At 45.1% G+C, this 15,045-nt stretch overlaps 4 protein-coding genes across 8 annotated transcripts; 1 reads left to right on the top strand and 3 right to left on the bottom strand.

The window, feature by feature from the left end:
- Positions 1 to 111: 111 nt before the first annotated feature.
- Positions 112 to 2,182, bottom strand: LOC105569446 (WD repeat-containing protein 74). Its single transcript, XM_012025925.1, has 7 exons — positions 2,037 to 2,182; positions 1,782 to 1,932; positions 1,212 to 1,307; positions 835 to 1,141; positions 650 to 744; positions 353 to 554; positions 112 to 278 (listed from the first exon to the last, which is right to left on the bottom strand). Exons 1-7 carry the CDS (start codon positions 2,092 to 2,094, stop codon positions 192 to 194), a joined length of 996 nt encoding a protein of 331 aa, XP_011881315.1. The 5' UTR covers positions 2,095 to 2,182; the 3' UTR covers positions 112 to 191.
- Positions 2,183 to 2,283: 101 nt separating this feature from the next.
- On the top strand, positions 2,284 to 6,955 carry LOC105569445 (D-glucuronyl C5-epimerase). 2 transcript variants are annotated; one of them, XM_012025923.1, is made up of 7 exons: positions 2,284 to 2,478; positions 3,195 to 3,520; positions 3,632 to 3,764; positions 3,873 to 4,001; positions 4,189 to 4,899; positions 4,990 to 5,177; positions 5,260 to 6,955. In XM_012025923.1, exons 3-7 carry the CDS (start codon positions 3,645 to 3,647, stop codon positions 5,795 to 5,797), a joined length of 1,686 nt encoding a protein of 561 aa, XP_011881313.1. In that variant the 5' UTR covers positions 2,284 to 2,478; positions 3,195 to 3,520; positions 3,632 to 3,644; the 3' UTR covers positions 5,798 to 6,955. The 2 variants fall into 2 exon arrangements, with proteins under 2 accessions (XP_011881313.1, XP_011881314.1); XM_012025924.1 differs by lacking the exon at positions 2,284 to 2,478 and adding an exon at positions 2,524 to 2,687.
- A 182-nt stretch (positions 6,956 to 7,137) lies between these two features.
- LOC105569444 (platelet endothelial aggregation receptor 1) lies at positions 7,138 to 10,717 on the bottom strand. Its single transcript, XM_012025921.1, has 7 exons — positions 9,813 to 10,717; positions 9,299 to 9,483; positions 9,098 to 9,226; positions 8,777 to 8,950; positions 8,307 to 8,560; positions 7,952 to 8,174; positions 7,138 to 7,841 (listed from the first exon to the last, which is right to left on the bottom strand). The coding sequence occupies exons 2-7, from the start codon at positions 9,399 to 9,401 to the stop codon at positions 7,474 to 7,476; spliced, it is 1,251 nt and encodes a 416-aa protein (XP_011881311.1). The 5' UTR covers positions 9,402 to 9,483; positions 9,813 to 10,717; the 3' UTR covers positions 7,138 to 7,473.
- Positions 10,718 to 10,816: 99 nt separating this feature from the next.
- On the bottom strand, positions 10,817 to 14,892 carry LOC105569442 (polyadenylate-binding protein-interacting protein 1). 4 transcript variants are annotated; one of them, XM_012025917.1, is made up of 9 exons: positions 14,475 to 14,892; positions 13,562 to 13,724; positions 13,312 to 13,484; positions 13,035 to 13,241; positions 12,761 to 12,955; positions 12,567 to 12,694; positions 12,270 to 12,495; positions 11,781 to 12,190; positions 10,817 to 11,657 (listed from the first exon to the last, which is right to left on the bottom strand). In XM_012025917.1, the coding sequence occupies exons 2-9, from the start codon at positions 13,710 to 13,712 to the stop codon at positions 11,570 to 11,572; spliced, it is 1,578 nt and encodes a 525-aa protein (XP_011881307.1). In that variant the 5' UTR covers positions 13,713 to 13,724; positions 14,475 to 14,892; the 3' UTR covers positions 10,817 to 11,569. The 4 variants fall into 4 exon arrangements, with proteins under 4 accessions (XP_011881307.1, XP_011881308.1, XP_011881310.1 ...); XM_012025918.1 differs by having other exon boundaries at positions 14,535 to 14,892; XM_012025920.1 differs by having other exon boundaries at positions 13,050 to 13,241; positions 14,475 to 14,891.
- Positions 14,893 to 15,045: the final 153 nt, after the last annotated feature.

Below are 15,045 nucleotides of genomic sequence, written 5' to 3'. Positions count from 1 at the left end.
TCTTGTTACGAAAGCTATAACGGTCTATACAGGTAGAAATGACGCGTCTCAAATGATGATATAGAAGAAATATGGAAAATATAGGAAATTAAATGCTTGCAATATATTTTCTCAAGAGATTGTCCAAGACATTTTTCATTCATATGAACGCATTTTATTCATACCAATAGATTTATATATAAATAAATATCCTAAGCGCCCACACTATCCTTACTTTTCGTTTCTATAGTGATATCTGACCGCATTATTAAACACGATAATCTCGACTTCGTATAAATCTGCAATACAAATTGAATTAGACATAGTGCTTTAAATGCCGTAACATTTCGGAAAGCTAGCAGGCAGGACTTACGCGTTTTGGACGGGTTTTCGCATCTATATCGTGTATCCGCAGGTATTTATCGAGACTGACACTCACGATGTATGGTCTGATCGGGCTGCAAGCCACTCCTGTTACACCGCCCGTAAAATCTTTGTACGTATTTAATATGGTGCCTGTCTTTCTCAGATCGACAAGATTCAGCCTCCCTGTGGTCGAGCCCACGACAATATGTCTTTAACACAAAGATACGACCAGATGAGACAATATTACGGCGCATAAATGCATTAGTTGTGGTACTTTAAGTCAATCACTTTATACCAGACTTACTTTTCTCTGGGCGCGATGGCTAAGCAGGTCCAACTTTCTTTCGCCGTCATGTTCACCACAGGACGTCTTTGGGAACGCGGATCGTACACGTATATCTTTAGAACATAACGCGTGTGTCAATAACACGATCGTGAGTAATTTTACGCAAGATTGCTTTCGCAAAGGGAAAAAATTGTGCTCCTTACATGCCCATGTCTACCGACCGCGACTATCTGTTGGGTAAGTGGCAAGAAAGTCAGGTCCGATATCCAAACGGGTACTTTCAGGTTCAACCAGTCGTGCGGGAGATCCTTCGCGATGAATATCCGCTCTCGTTTCTCCAGGTCGTACAGTTTCACGTTGTTCTCCACTCCCCCGGTCGCTATCACGTTCTCCTGCTCGCGCGAGTGGCACATTCGGCACAAGTTCTGCCCGGCGTTCACCAATACCTCGCCTTCTCCGCTGGGTGACCACAGGCACACTTCCCCGGATCCGACCGACGTCAAAATACACCTGAGAGATTCGTGGATTACCCCGTCAAGCGACACTGCCACGCATGATTTTCGCGTCGTGACTATCTTACCCCTTGTATCCCGATATCCCGTTGATACTTTCTTGGCCCAGGTTGCAAGGGAACGAACGCACGAGTGTCCCACTGTCCGAGTCGAAGATCTTTACTCTGAAAAAAAATGACAGTCATCATTACAAATTACATCACTTATGTGAGAATCATAATCATTTGGAATAACGTTTTATCAAACAAAAATACTTTCAAATTAATAAAATTTGTATGGTTCGAATGCGATAAAACGCATAGATATTTTCTCGAGGGGGAAACCGCTGACCAAAATCTTGTACACTAATGCCCAGTGGGCATTACTTTATCTTATATCTTTATAATGCCCCGGCAAGGCCTGATGCCCAAAAATACCTAGTAATGCCCAGTAATGCCGCAAATGTGTACGCCACAATGCCCTCAGCGGCCTCCCCTGCATTCTGTCATACAAAAGCATATTTTACCACGCTCGCGCGAAATCATATCTTACTACTTATATTTAATATTGTATTATATCTGCTCTCGCAGATGACTTTCGGGGACGTCGCAACATCCCTACGCCGGGATTATATGCCGTAAAAAGTGTAGCGCCGTCACCTGCGGTCTTTCGTGCCGCACGCGACCAAGACCTCCCGCTCGTCGTCGCCGCCCCACGCGATCCTCGTCACCTGGTCGTCCTCCGCGATAAGCTCCAGGCGCTCCAGATTCTCCACTTTGTTCTCCTCCTGCGTCGCGCCGACTCTTATCCCTGCAATCGACGCCTCTCACGCGTGAGTTACCCGCGGGCCACATAACCTACAAATCGACGCGCGGCGCCGCGCGACCAGCACGCGAGAGATCTACGGGGATTACCTTTCACCTGGCCGCCGACTGCGCCCGCGAAAACGTCGAATTGCGTCTCGCGATTCATGACGCTGTCGTGGACGGGCCCGCGAACCCGCCTTCGTACGGTGCCGCGGAAACGGTAGAGACACACGCGCGCACGTGTCCACGTGCCGAGAGGGAAAGCCGAGAGCGAGACACGTGAGAGGGCGCACGCGCGCGCCGCGCGCGTCCCGAGGGGTCGGCCGAAGGTGCCATACACACACGCCACTTGCAGTTCTCGGAATTCGCGGCGATCATATGTTGCAACCGCGAGCCGCGGCACCGTTCCGGACGGCCCGCTAACCACCGCTGACGGGCATTCTCGAGCGAGGCTCGCAGGCGGACGAGGGGGACGCTGGATCGCGCTTACGCACGGAGCGCACGAGGACTCGTCGATGGATGTACGCGAAGCGCCTTCGTTAGATCGCCGGTAATCTCGCCGATTCGAGTTAACGATCCGCCGCAAAAGCTCCGGCCCAAGTCTTGGCGGAAACGCGGGGAAGTCCCGTCACGCTCGCCCGTCGATCGACTCGTCGACGTTCGTGCGCTCGATTCGCGCGGCCCAATTATTTCTTCTCTATTATTAGGATTTTTTTTAAGTGGGTCACTGGTGCTCCAAGGAACCAGAGAGGCAAGACTGTAAGTGGCACACGCGAAAGCTTTCGGTCGCGAAAGGATTAACGCGCGTAGAATTAATTTCAACACGTGGCCTAAAGCTAATCGACGAATTGTGTTTCGTTGGCTGATGTTGTCCACGTTGGAACTTTGTTCTTCGAGAAATTCCGGGCGAGTTAAGTCGCCGATAACGTTATCGGTTGGAGTTGTTTTGCGGTCGCGGAAGCACGGGTCGTACGAGTTTTTCAGAAGCCGGACCGATTGACTCCGCTGTTTACACGTTTTCCGGTTTTCGTGCCGAAGTACGCGATTAGTTTGCAAATTCTTGTTGCGTTTTGTCCCGTGGAGTTGATCGACTTGTCCCCCGAGAGGCTTGATTATCGTCGGATTCCGCAGAGATGAATCCAATGACTAGCCCTCCTGTATACGCGAATACAACGAATTCCTTTCACGTTACGCTTGAAATCGACTTCAGTCGCCCCGTCACAGCCGCAGAAAGTATAATTAACCGGTGACATAATGTAATTGCAGCAACTTGGCCTCCGTGCGGCGATGACGGCCGCGAGGAAATGTTTCCATGCCTCACACGCTGTGCTTCGGAGGTGCACTTGCGGGCAGGTGGCTTAGCTACCGAAAGACACGGCGGATCGACGGCGGCTCGACGCTCGGAACGAGTTCGTTTGACATCTGTAAGGATGCCGATGGTATCCCGCTTGAAATCTCACAGTCGGTAGACGACAGCTGATATCGATGCGTCCGGAGAAACGGTCTCTGGGAAGGATGGGATGGCGCGCACCTTGAAGGCTCTTTGAAGATAAAATTATAAGATGACGAACAGTTCGTGACATCCGTGTCGCGTGAGTTTGCCTGGCGATCGGGATAATTGCAGACCTTATCTGGCTTTACATATTTCAATCGATAGCAATGCATCCGTTGCCGTGTGACTCAGATGTTCTTGGTATCGGTAGGTTTTGTACGACGATGCGACTGAACTTCAAGACAATCCTGCTCATATTGGTTGTCGCAACAGTGAGCTTTTTACTTGGGTCGTGGAACAATTGCGGAAGCCTGTTGTTCCACGCGGCAAAATATCAACACAAGGTGAGGCAGATGTACGACTTACGTAACAGCGAGAGCGAGTTAATTTGAGCTTGTTGATCCATTAGCTTGGGATGGTACAAATTCGATATGTTCTGCGTTTCATTACAGGATCGTTTAAATACGGAAACGGGGTACCAAGAGATAGATTGTCTCATAAACGGCGATTACTCTATAGGATGTCGCAAAGAAGGCGACGAGGTGTATATACCATTTTCATTTATCCATAAATATTTCGAGGTCAGTCGTGCTGATGCTAGCGCGAAGGCCTGTGTCCGCGATGCTAGAAACTTTGCCCAAGTTCTAGTTTCGAGAAATGTATAGCCAATCAACCCGCAGCTGCTCCATAAAAACATCGTGGACACAGGCCTTCGGATTATATTATGCTGGAAATACATTACGATAAGTTGCGCGTACAATATTGCAGATTTATGGGAAACTGGCCACGTACGATGGTCTGGAAAGATTCGAGTGGTTGCACAGTTACTCAAAGATTGTGAGCCCCAAGGGAAAGTATGATCCCCGAGGTGTGTTCATGACCTTCGAAAACTACAACGTCGAAGTCAGGGATAGAGTAAAATGTATCAGCGGCACCGACGGTGTGCCGATATCGACGCAATGGGAGAGCCAAGGATACTATTATCCCACGCAAATTGCTCAATTTGGATTATCGCATTACAGTAAAAATCTAACCGACCCCGAGCCGCACAGGAAGATCATTGAGGACGCCGATAAAGCCAAGCAGAACTGGAACGTCCCTCAAGGATCGGTTATGAGCAGAGTGTACGACAAGCAAGCTAATAGTTACGTCCTAAAATTCGCCACGCCAGAGACGAGCACGTCCGGGATATCATTGAGCCTGGATCACGTGTTGAACTTTGTATTGAGATGGGACCTTAATATTAAGGACAATGGCAGTATCACAGTTGTATTGCAGTCAAGGGAGAAGGAGGTGTACTACCTTCACTATGTTACCAGCAATATAGTATTGCAAAATTATAACAATCATGTGCACTACGGAATCGGCCAAGCCAATCATCAATGGAGACGTCTTACTAGAGACCTCGTAGTCGACTTGCAAAAAGGTCTTTATTTGAATGATAAAAGTAGGAAGAAATTGCCCCGGTCTAAGTTAAAGGTAAGTGCCGCTCGAGCGACAATTTTATACAAGTATCTCGCGGAATGTTCCTTTGAGATCATTTTTTTAATACAAACACCCTCATTTTAGGTCGTTAAAATTACTCTTTACGGCTCCGGCATGATTGACAATATGACGTTATCGACTAGCGAGCACATGGAGCAATTTTATGACGCAGCGAGGTGGTTTGTCGCCAATCAGAACATCACCTCTGGTGGTTGGCCGAATCTTGTCAGGAGAAAAGTGGCGTCTGGAATGGCTATACTCGAGCCTGGATGGTATCGTTACGGCATATACATACATGTAATATTGAATTAACTTGCAGAACTGATTTTACAAAGGAAAAATGTATGGTTACAGGTACTCCAGCATGGGCCAGGGTCACGCCATATCAGTGCTGGCACGAGCCTATTATCATTCTGGAGAGGCGAAATACTTACAGGCCGCTATCAGGGGCCTGCGACCTTTCAGACTGACATCCGCTAAAGGAGGGGTGGCTGCGCAATTTCTAGGCAAATACGTCTGGTACGAGGAATATCCCACCACCCCCTCCTCTTTTATTCTCAACGGTTTTATTTATTCGCTTATCGGTCTCTACGACTTGAAAAGCATAGCGGTAGCTAAGGACGCGGAGGAGGCGACCAGACTTTTTAATCAGGGTATGATATCATTAAAGAACATGTTAACGTTATTCGACACCGGTTCGGGTTCTACGTACGATCTACGTCATTTTACATTAAAGACAGCACCTAACTTAGCTAGATGGGATTACCATTCTACTCACATTAATCAACTTCTTCTTCTCAATTCTATTGACATCGATAACGACCCTATTTTTACTACGACCGCGGAGAGATGGGCCGGTTACATGAATGGCAAAAGAGCGGCGCATAATTAACCGCATCTAGTGATATTTATTATAAATTCAGTTCCATCCCCTTAATTTTTTTTATTACGTTTATTTATTTAAATCATTTTCCTCATTTTACTTTTTAGACTGCAGATTTATTGTTAACTTTCATGTTTATTCGGGGGAAAAAAATCTTAATCCTTTCTTTCAGCTGGCTGAGCGAGATTTAATACTTTTTTCGTATAATATAAGTTTTATTTTATATCAGTGATAATCGTAGTCGCGTCACTGAATATAATAGGCGAGAGAGTGCGAGCGTGTATACGGGATCTAAAATTGCGTGCAATCCGTTTATATTATAGAAGAGTGAAATAACTGTAACAATAGGAGAGATCTGTGTCCTTAATACAGGATGATTTTTAGTCATGTATTAATTAAATTAAATTTATTATAATTATAATTATTTTTTATACAATATAAATGAGATATAGTTATATTTAGTTTTCATTTATGATCATTTTAAAAATATGACAAGATCGTCACTGTATATTGTCTGTGACTGTGGATGTCTTCCAATTTCCTCTCACAATCAGGACTACTGACAGTGCTCGCAATAGTTTCGAGCATTCAGTCTCAAAGAAAAGGTGTGGATGGTTGCATTAGGGAGTGATTTTCTTAGACTGAATTCAGTAATAGCGTCCAGTACTGGCAGTAGTACCGAGTGGAAACGGGAACATACCCATTATTTGTTCGTTTGTCATAAAGTTTAGAAAGGCCTATCAATAAGCACATATATCTTAAAGTATGATTTTTAACGAAATATAATTACAGTAAACGATACGTTAATATTACATATTGATATATAATTAAAAATCATCGTGTATGTATTTATAAATAAGAGATTTCTGAAGAACCCCCTGAAAATTTGGACGTTGAAGCGGACAGTGTCTGTTTCGGCATTAATAAACTTCGCATAACGGTGCTGCCAATAATTATGATAATTAATTTATAGCGTAATTCTTTTTTAACAGTCACGATATTGTGCAATTAAATTGTATAATTAAATGTAAGAGAAGATTGTAATCATTTATTTTTTAATAGCAGGCAAGTGAATTTTCGTAAATTTCTCAAATAGTTTTATAACTACGGATTTGCACTCCCTACTAAATATAATATTAAATTATTCAATAAATTATTATTATTTAACCAGATGTATAATATAATTTGAAATTTTATATGTAATACATTACGTTGCATCGATTCTCTTTCTTTCTTGTCACGAGAGTGTAAAAATTTACATATTACAAATATGACATATCGTATTTAAAAATATAGCGGAGTGACGCTTGGAATGAGACTGAAATAGGCAGAAAAAAAAATTCATCGTGTAGAAGCCTTGATACTGTAGCATAAATCGTTATGCTTTTATTTTTATTAAGGATCGAAACTAGACTTTGCGACCAGCCGCAGCTTATAAGACATACAGAACACTTTGCGTGAGATCTATGGTGAACACGATTTGGAAGACATATTATCAGCGTAGCATTACAACAAATATATTACTCTGTTACACGACCTGCGCAAGGAATAGGCGGTTAATTTCTTTCTACTCCCCCGGTTCACTTCTCCGCGAGGGCGCGCCCGAATACAAATTGGAATAGAAAGTACGCGGTGTATTAAAACGTTGAGTATTTCAAACGTGGGATCGGTTTCGTACGGCGTGACTAGTAGCGGTAACGGTAGGCGCGGCCGTAATTGTACACCGATTTGCTCTCGATCGGGTTACAGGTGTATAGGGCATCGCCTCTGGTCCCCTGCGGGCACGTACAGACCGCGATGTGACGTCGGGGCGTGCACGTGGCGCTCGGGCCACATTCGCGGCCGGTGCACGGGTTCCTGCACGTGAAATCGATACACGCCCGATTGTCGGGGCATTCATTGTCGGTGAAGCACTCCCCGCGCTGGCAGCTCGTCAAGGCGTTGCCGATGTAGCCGGTAGGACACGTGCACACCGGCCTCTCCTTTCCGGTACTGTCGTGGCCCGGCGTGCAAATCGCGTTAACACCGCAGGGATTCGGCTCGCAGAGATCGCCTGAAAACAGAGACACGATTTTTGAGACAATCGTTTCTTCTCGGGTTCGCCAGGGACTAACTGATGAGCCAAGAATACGACTCTGGCTAATTGGATGATCGATTGCTTACGTGGTTCGAACAGTCTGCAGCTGACGAAAGGATTGCCGGTCATATGTTTCGGGCAACTGCAAACGGGAGTGATTTCGCGTAGGTTGCAGTCGGCGTTCACGCCGCACACGCCGTCGCAGGGATTCACGCATTTCTGATAGAGGCAGGCGGGCTTGTGCGCCGGGCACTCGGAGTGGGCGGTACACTCCGGTCGACATGCGATGAACGGATTTCCCGTCCATGTCTGGAACAAGAAACGGATTGATCCCACACGTCGTTTCGTCACCGTCGTTCGGGACGCTTAGTCAGACTTGTATCCTTCAATAGAAAAAGAAATAAAAACTATAAGTCTCTACGGAAAGCGGAGGCGTCTTACTTTCGGGCAGGTGCATTTCGCTTGATGATGGATGACCTCGCACTCCGCGTTCTCGCCGCACTTGCACGGGCTCTCGCATCTGTACGACGACGAGCACGCGAGGTGCTGAGGACAGTCGCTGTCGACGTCGCACTCGTGACGACACCCGGCCAAGGGCGAGCCCCTGTAGCCTGGTAGACACGTGCAGACCGGCACCTCGTTGATCACCTCGCACTGAGTGTTCTGTCCGCACGGGCTCGGCTTACAGGCGGCTTCTATATCGCAGCGAATACTTTTAATAATGACTCGCAACATTCTCGGTAGTAGAAAGAACCGATAAAGATAAAGCTCTATAAATTATATACAATAACAAGAGAGATAGAGGCGAGCGTCTAAAAGATATGAGACTTTTGAGAGGTGCCAGACACATTAGAAAGATCTTGAAACGTTTTCGCAATGTCTTTTAGATGAAACGGCCAAGTTGTACATACGGGGGTCAGCGACTTGACAACCCGAGAACGGATCCCCGACGTGTCCCAGTATACACTCGCAGGTACCTATGTGATTTCTGGTCAGGCAGTTCGCGTTCACCCCACACAGACCCGAGCAGGGATCGACGCACCTATTGTTCGTGCATACTTTGTTGTACGGGCAATCGTCGTTGACTGAAACGTGACGAGGATGCTAAATGAGTAGCGTGGCGATTTATGTATACTTGAGAGCCGCGGGTATAAATTCCGACTTGATTAACTAAGAGCTTGCTCTTCTAGGAATTAATTGTTATATAATGCCTCGCGGATCGTTTTACTCACTTAGGCACTCGACCCGCACGCATCGCGCCAGCGGGTCTCCCATATGTAGATTCAGGCACGAGCACACCGGCCGCCCCTCGCTCATCGTGCATCTCGCGTTGGAGCCGCACGTGTAGCTGTCGCAACCGTCTATGGAAGACGAGGGTCGAATGATTCACTCGGAACACGTTCCGGTTTTGCGTAATAACGAAGAACTCTTACCAGACGCGAGTATTCGTGACTGAACGTATTGGACGTAGTGGCTGCCGTTCACCACCGCGGCGAACAGAAGCAGGAGCAAGGCTGCGGCTTGCGGGTGCTGCATTTTGCCACCGTAGTCGTCGAAAAGGCGATAAAATTCTGAGGATACAGGCGGGTGGAGAAACGCTTCTCCGACGATACGAGCTCTGCGCAAAACTTTTCACGTTGAAACGAAACTTCTTTTCCCCCCGATTTGAATCGTCGAACGAAAGTTTGCCTTCTTACGACTAGAGACGAGTCTTAAGATTGTAATGACTTAAATTAAGGAACGGGCGATTCGCGCAACGGCGATATTTTTACTCGAATCCTCAAGTAAACCGTCGACATTCGTACAATACAAATAGGAAATAATGAGTAACGGATAATGAGCACGGCGAATGATGCGGATAACGCGAGCAATGAATAGTACATGCATTACCCGAATACGTATCAAGCTTAAATCGAGATCAAGAGTTTATCCGAATAAAATGCCCACCTCTGTTTGCAACTTAGTGCTCGATCGGCGCGAGGAAGACTAACCGATTACCCGCGATCGCGTAGATGACTCGAGGACGATCCCAGCCCCACCATCCGCGACCTTCGGTCCCCCCTTCGAACTTCGCCCACACACGGCCCTGATTATTCTTCAAGGCATTTCGATAAATTTCGCCTACGTATTTATAACGCGATTTAATTCCGCTTTTTCCGCTTCTTTTTTTTTCGTAATTGACGAGCATTACGTGCGCGCGACGGGTTTCCCATGGCTGAGCGCGCGCATCGGAGAGCACGCACGTAATTATCCCAAGTCCATCCCGACGTGGAATTACACGACGGGCTATAATGATATTCCATATTCGCGTGCAATACAATACAGTCGGTCAAAACAGGTATGAGTAATCTGCGCTGCAGCTTTGCACGCGGAGTTCCGTGGCGGCGGAACCCTTTCTCGCCAAAAATGGATCTTCGCGGACGTATCGCTCGATCCCGCTGCGACGCAGTCGGAGTGAATCGAAATCCGCTTGCTCCCGTTCAGCTGCAGATCACCGTTTTCGTATCGCGCAGCTTCCCCTCGTCGCGCTTCCCAGAACATGCTAATCTAGAACAAAAATGTGGACACGGTAAAAAAAAAAAAGTAGAAATGTTACGTCGCGTATGCAAATGCCGCACGAACAAAATATGGTAATGCGTCAGTATCACATCGCACGGTCCCCCTTTATTGTCGTTTCTGTGAACGGCTCGACGTCGCAATCTCGAGACGAGAAACATAACTATTTGCATATTTATCCGTTCCCTCTGTTAACTTGGTAATTATCAACGTCGATTCGGTAAATAAATGAGAAATGCAAATTTATCCTGAAAGTCGGTCCAGAAAACCTTCTGCGAGTCGCGAACGAAAACTCAATTCTATTTATTAAGCAGACGGTTGTTTTACAAGGATCTACTACGGTGATTGAGAAGGAAATGATGAATTAACGAGCCCTCCAAATGTACAAGTAATAATTATATAAAACTCGTGTCATATATTTAGGAAACTTCGTACAAATACACATATGCATATAACTTCAAATAAATGCAAAATACACATATATATATTTGACATATGGAACACATATCTATATACAGAGTTGTTCGTCGGAAATAGAACGCTTGAACAATTCTTTTTAGGTTTCCAAGTAAATATGCGCCAAATTTTTCAATCGATTTTTTTTATATTGCAGACTTTAATATGAATTACTTACTACAACGTTAAAGTAACTTTACATTTTTTAATATCAGCTGAAAAATACAAGCGGAAGAGAGATGTGCATACATGACCTTGATTACTCTGAAAACATTTTGAAAAAAAACAATCTTTCTGCATATTAGATTCTTTTTCGGTCATGCGTTTCGTCCTTAATATCTTTCTTACATTCAGGATGGATTTATTCAAGTATCCGATCTCAAAGTGAAACCACTCTGCATGCTACACGTATATATTACTATTTATGTACACGGCGGATCTAGATGAATTTAAAATTGCTCGTGTCTGGTGCATTTTTTTCCCACAGATTAATACGTTGTATTTAATAGCTCTTCGTCCTACCTTTCATGATACAGATATCTGATATTTAATGTCACGTAGTTGAATCCAATCTATCTCTTTGAATCTCTTTGAAAATCATAAAATCTTTAAACGTGATATTTGCATTTATAGCGAAATACTTGGGCCAGAGTACAATCTTGCTCGTGCGTGATTACGTTCTATCTTGAAATTTATTTGCACTTTGTATCTCTTAAGAACTCTTCGTAAGCGGTCGCAATTTCATCGTCATAATTATCATCGGGTTCTTCCTCGGACGTCCTGTGTCACCACGTAATAATATTAGTATGCTAATTTTTTTTAACACAAGTATTTCTTGTCTTAAGGGATTACTCTTTTTGACCTATTTCATTCTTAAAATACAAACACGAAGTTGTAACGTACCCTTGATCGTCTGAACCCATTTTTGCGTGTTGCTCGAGAAATTCACTTTCCTCCGCTGACAGAATCTCGCCGTCAGGACCGTACATCACTGGCTGGTCCAGTTGCGCTTTCTGCAGTACTTGATGCTGTGACTTCAACGGTACAGTGTCGGTTTCGGATGAATTATAATTAGACGCGCCCAGTTGGTCGGGCTGTCGCTGCACCTCGTTAAATAACGCATTGCTCGCCCCAGACGAATCGCAATTAGACATGCTTCTGCCCCAATCCTTTCGTAACTCGTGGACGCTGTTCACCATATTTCCAACATGTGTATCGACCTGCCCGTTATTTACAAGTTCCGTTAGCGCCCGCATCATATTTTCCATGTCTTTGCTCCTGCTCTTGTCTTTCTCCAACACGTGTCCCGCCAACTGTGCGTTACATCAAGTATGCATTAGAATGTAAATAAAAGTCACGGAATTACTGCCGTTGTTATCCACTTTGACTTACTTTGAGCGCTTGGCATATATATTTGACGGAGCTAGACGCTGGTCTCTGCAGCACCTTAGTAATAAACCATATCAAGAGTTCTCCCAAAATGAAAGCGTAAGATTCGTCCATTTGGGCAACCAACTCCGCTAAGAACAATATCAGTCCATTGCACTTCCGTTGGTCCCGCTTATCCTCGGGTTGATTAAGCCATTCGGATTTGAGAAGTCCAGTCTCCCATTTACATCTAACGTAACAATATCGCAGACGTGTGAAAATCAGTACAGTTGCGATTATGTCGTACGCGTTTGGACTTACTGGAAGCACAACAATTCCCTGAATAGCTCTTTGGAAAACATGTACAGCTCTTTGGAATCTTCTAAGCTGGTATCAAAATATTTACACAACCGAGCTCCATTGTAACGGAAATTACTTTCGGCTATGGACTAAATATGATATAAAGTTAGTAAAGTGTAGAAAACAAGAGAGATACGAAAGAGAAACTCTCATACCCATTCGATTATGGTTGTCACAACCAATTGCAGACAGCGCATGTTTCCACTCGATCTAAGCTTATCCATAAATGGTGGAACCAGACTGTCAAACTCGGCAGGATTGACAATTAAAATGTTGATAATGTTGTTGAGATGTTCGTAAGTTTCAAAGTTGTAAGCCTCTTCCTTGTCATTCTGTTGCTTCTCCTCTCTCTAATTCGGATAATACGGACAGCATATAAATGTCGCGAACAACGTGTCTTGCAACAACGAAGGGAGATCAAATCTTTACCTTGCTATTACTCACATCATTCTGATCGTATTTATAATTGCTGTAATTTCCTACGTCCGATTCTTGTATATTGCATTGCTGCTCCAAAGCATCTTCAAGAGCGCTATCCAGAACTGACGGGTGCACATTCAGTGGCGTTTCACGAGCCATTCTGAGCCTGTCTTGTATGGAGCTTCTTGGTGGATATGGAGGATATTGGTGGGTAGGCTATCGGCAGATTAGTCAGAATCAAAGTAACAGAATGCAACGAGGAATCAAAATAATATAGACCGCTTACAGGAACGGAAGACTGAAACACGGTAGGCTCTGCTGGGGGAGACTGCGCTACAGAAGACTGCGACGCCTTAGGCTGAGATTTCGGATAAAATACCGGAGCCTGCGGAGATAGCGTAAATTTCTTTTCTTCCTGACTGTGCTGCATCGTTGCTGCAGTCGTCGAAGAGTCGGATTCTGTGCACACAAATAGCTTTATTTGATAGCCACCAAGCTTGCACGCGCAATTCTGCGGCGGCTGAAACGACGCTAACTTATACTGGATTGACTAGCGGTTGATGCACCGTGCGGTCGCCTAAGGCCTATGCTGTCTGTCTGTGACCAAACGCGATGTCCACGTCCCATACCAAGTTTCCCAATCTTCTCCTCCCTGCCAGTCTCCTTGTCTCTTCCGAAAGAATCCATTCTCTAAGCAAACTGCCAATCAAGAACGCGATTAGATTTTTTCAGCAGAGCCAGCTTCGGTATTTAATATTTTTTAACGTGCCACATTTTGTTTTATAATTTAAGTAAGACTTTTATACATTTATTCTTTATAAAAAGGAAAAGATATGGAGAGGACAAAACTGCAATTCGACTTTTAGGCTGCATTGCTATACTTTTCAGATTGTACAGGCGTCAAATGAAACAAGCATTTGAATGTAAATATATTACATTGTAGTTGCATCATCCAGCAGAAATTGTGCTACAGTCCTTACAAATGAATATAATGGTTGTTAATCTTTTACCCTGTGACGAGCTAGAGTATTGCAAAGGCATTTTGCGCGAGTCGGATCAGCAAACTATATTTTTGAGACAAGTTTCTCCGATTAATTCGCGATTCTTCGCTTTATATTTGCCAATTGAAGACGAGAAACTCAACTTTTGCCCATTTGTGAGCAGATTAGGGCCGGAGGGAGAAAAGGTACACAAGGGTTGGAATACTGGACGAGCAAAGGGCGTTTGGTAAACGAGAGTAACGCGTTCTGTCCATTCCACGGCGCTCAGGGCGATGCTAACCGCTATGTCAATTGTTTATCACTTCTTCCGCTTATCAAACGTGCAATAAAGATAACGATAAGTCACGTCAACGTCGCTCGTCATTACGACGGAAACACTGAAATTGCAATGAGATTGCCACAACAAGCGTAATCGCGTGGCGACGTTACACCACGATGGACAGAATACCTTTGGAATATATACGTATTTGGATTAGTAGATCGGCTGACAATCTCTATCGAGTCTCACGAGGGGAAAACGCAGTCCGGACGGTCCGTTACTTCCCGGCGAGAGTGTGCGAGATCTGCAAGTGCCGGTTACACACAGGCATTGCAAACGCGACGTGCTCCACTAGCTACGTATCTCGCGCAGCCTCGCACCGCCGTCATTATCGTTTACGTCGAAACAACGCCGAGCGGCGCGAGATTACGCGACAAGATGGGATCGGCCCGAGCCCGACACACATGAAACGAGTCGAAACTCAAAATTAAGCACAAAACTACAATTGCATTCAGACAGAGGGAGCCGAACGTATCTAGATAACCGTGCTCCATGGTGCATATCGATCGCGGAAAATTTGCGTTCTGTGATATAAGCATAGTATAACGAGGTCCACTCTTTGTAGGTCCTTTTGATTTTTGCGGTCCCAATCAAGTGGTATTCCGCCATACACCTGGGCAGGATTCAGCGAAAACTGACAAAGTATCAGGAGAACATGATCAGTAAAGAGGTGGCACTATCAAAAATTCCAAGAATTGAA

Source organism: Vollenhovia emeryi, unplaced genomic scaffold (genome assembly GCF_000949405.1).
Source record: "Vollenhovia emeryi isolate VEMERY1.0 unplaced genomic scaffold, V.emery_V1.0 DF939124.1, whole genome shotgun sequence".
NCBI classification, from domain to species: domain Eukaryota; kingdom Metazoa; phylum Arthropoda; class Insecta; order Hymenoptera; family Formicidae; genus Vollenhovia; species Vollenhovia emeryi.
Note: the sequence above shows the minus strand (reverse complement) of the source record. Positions and strands in the feature narration are given on the sequence as shown.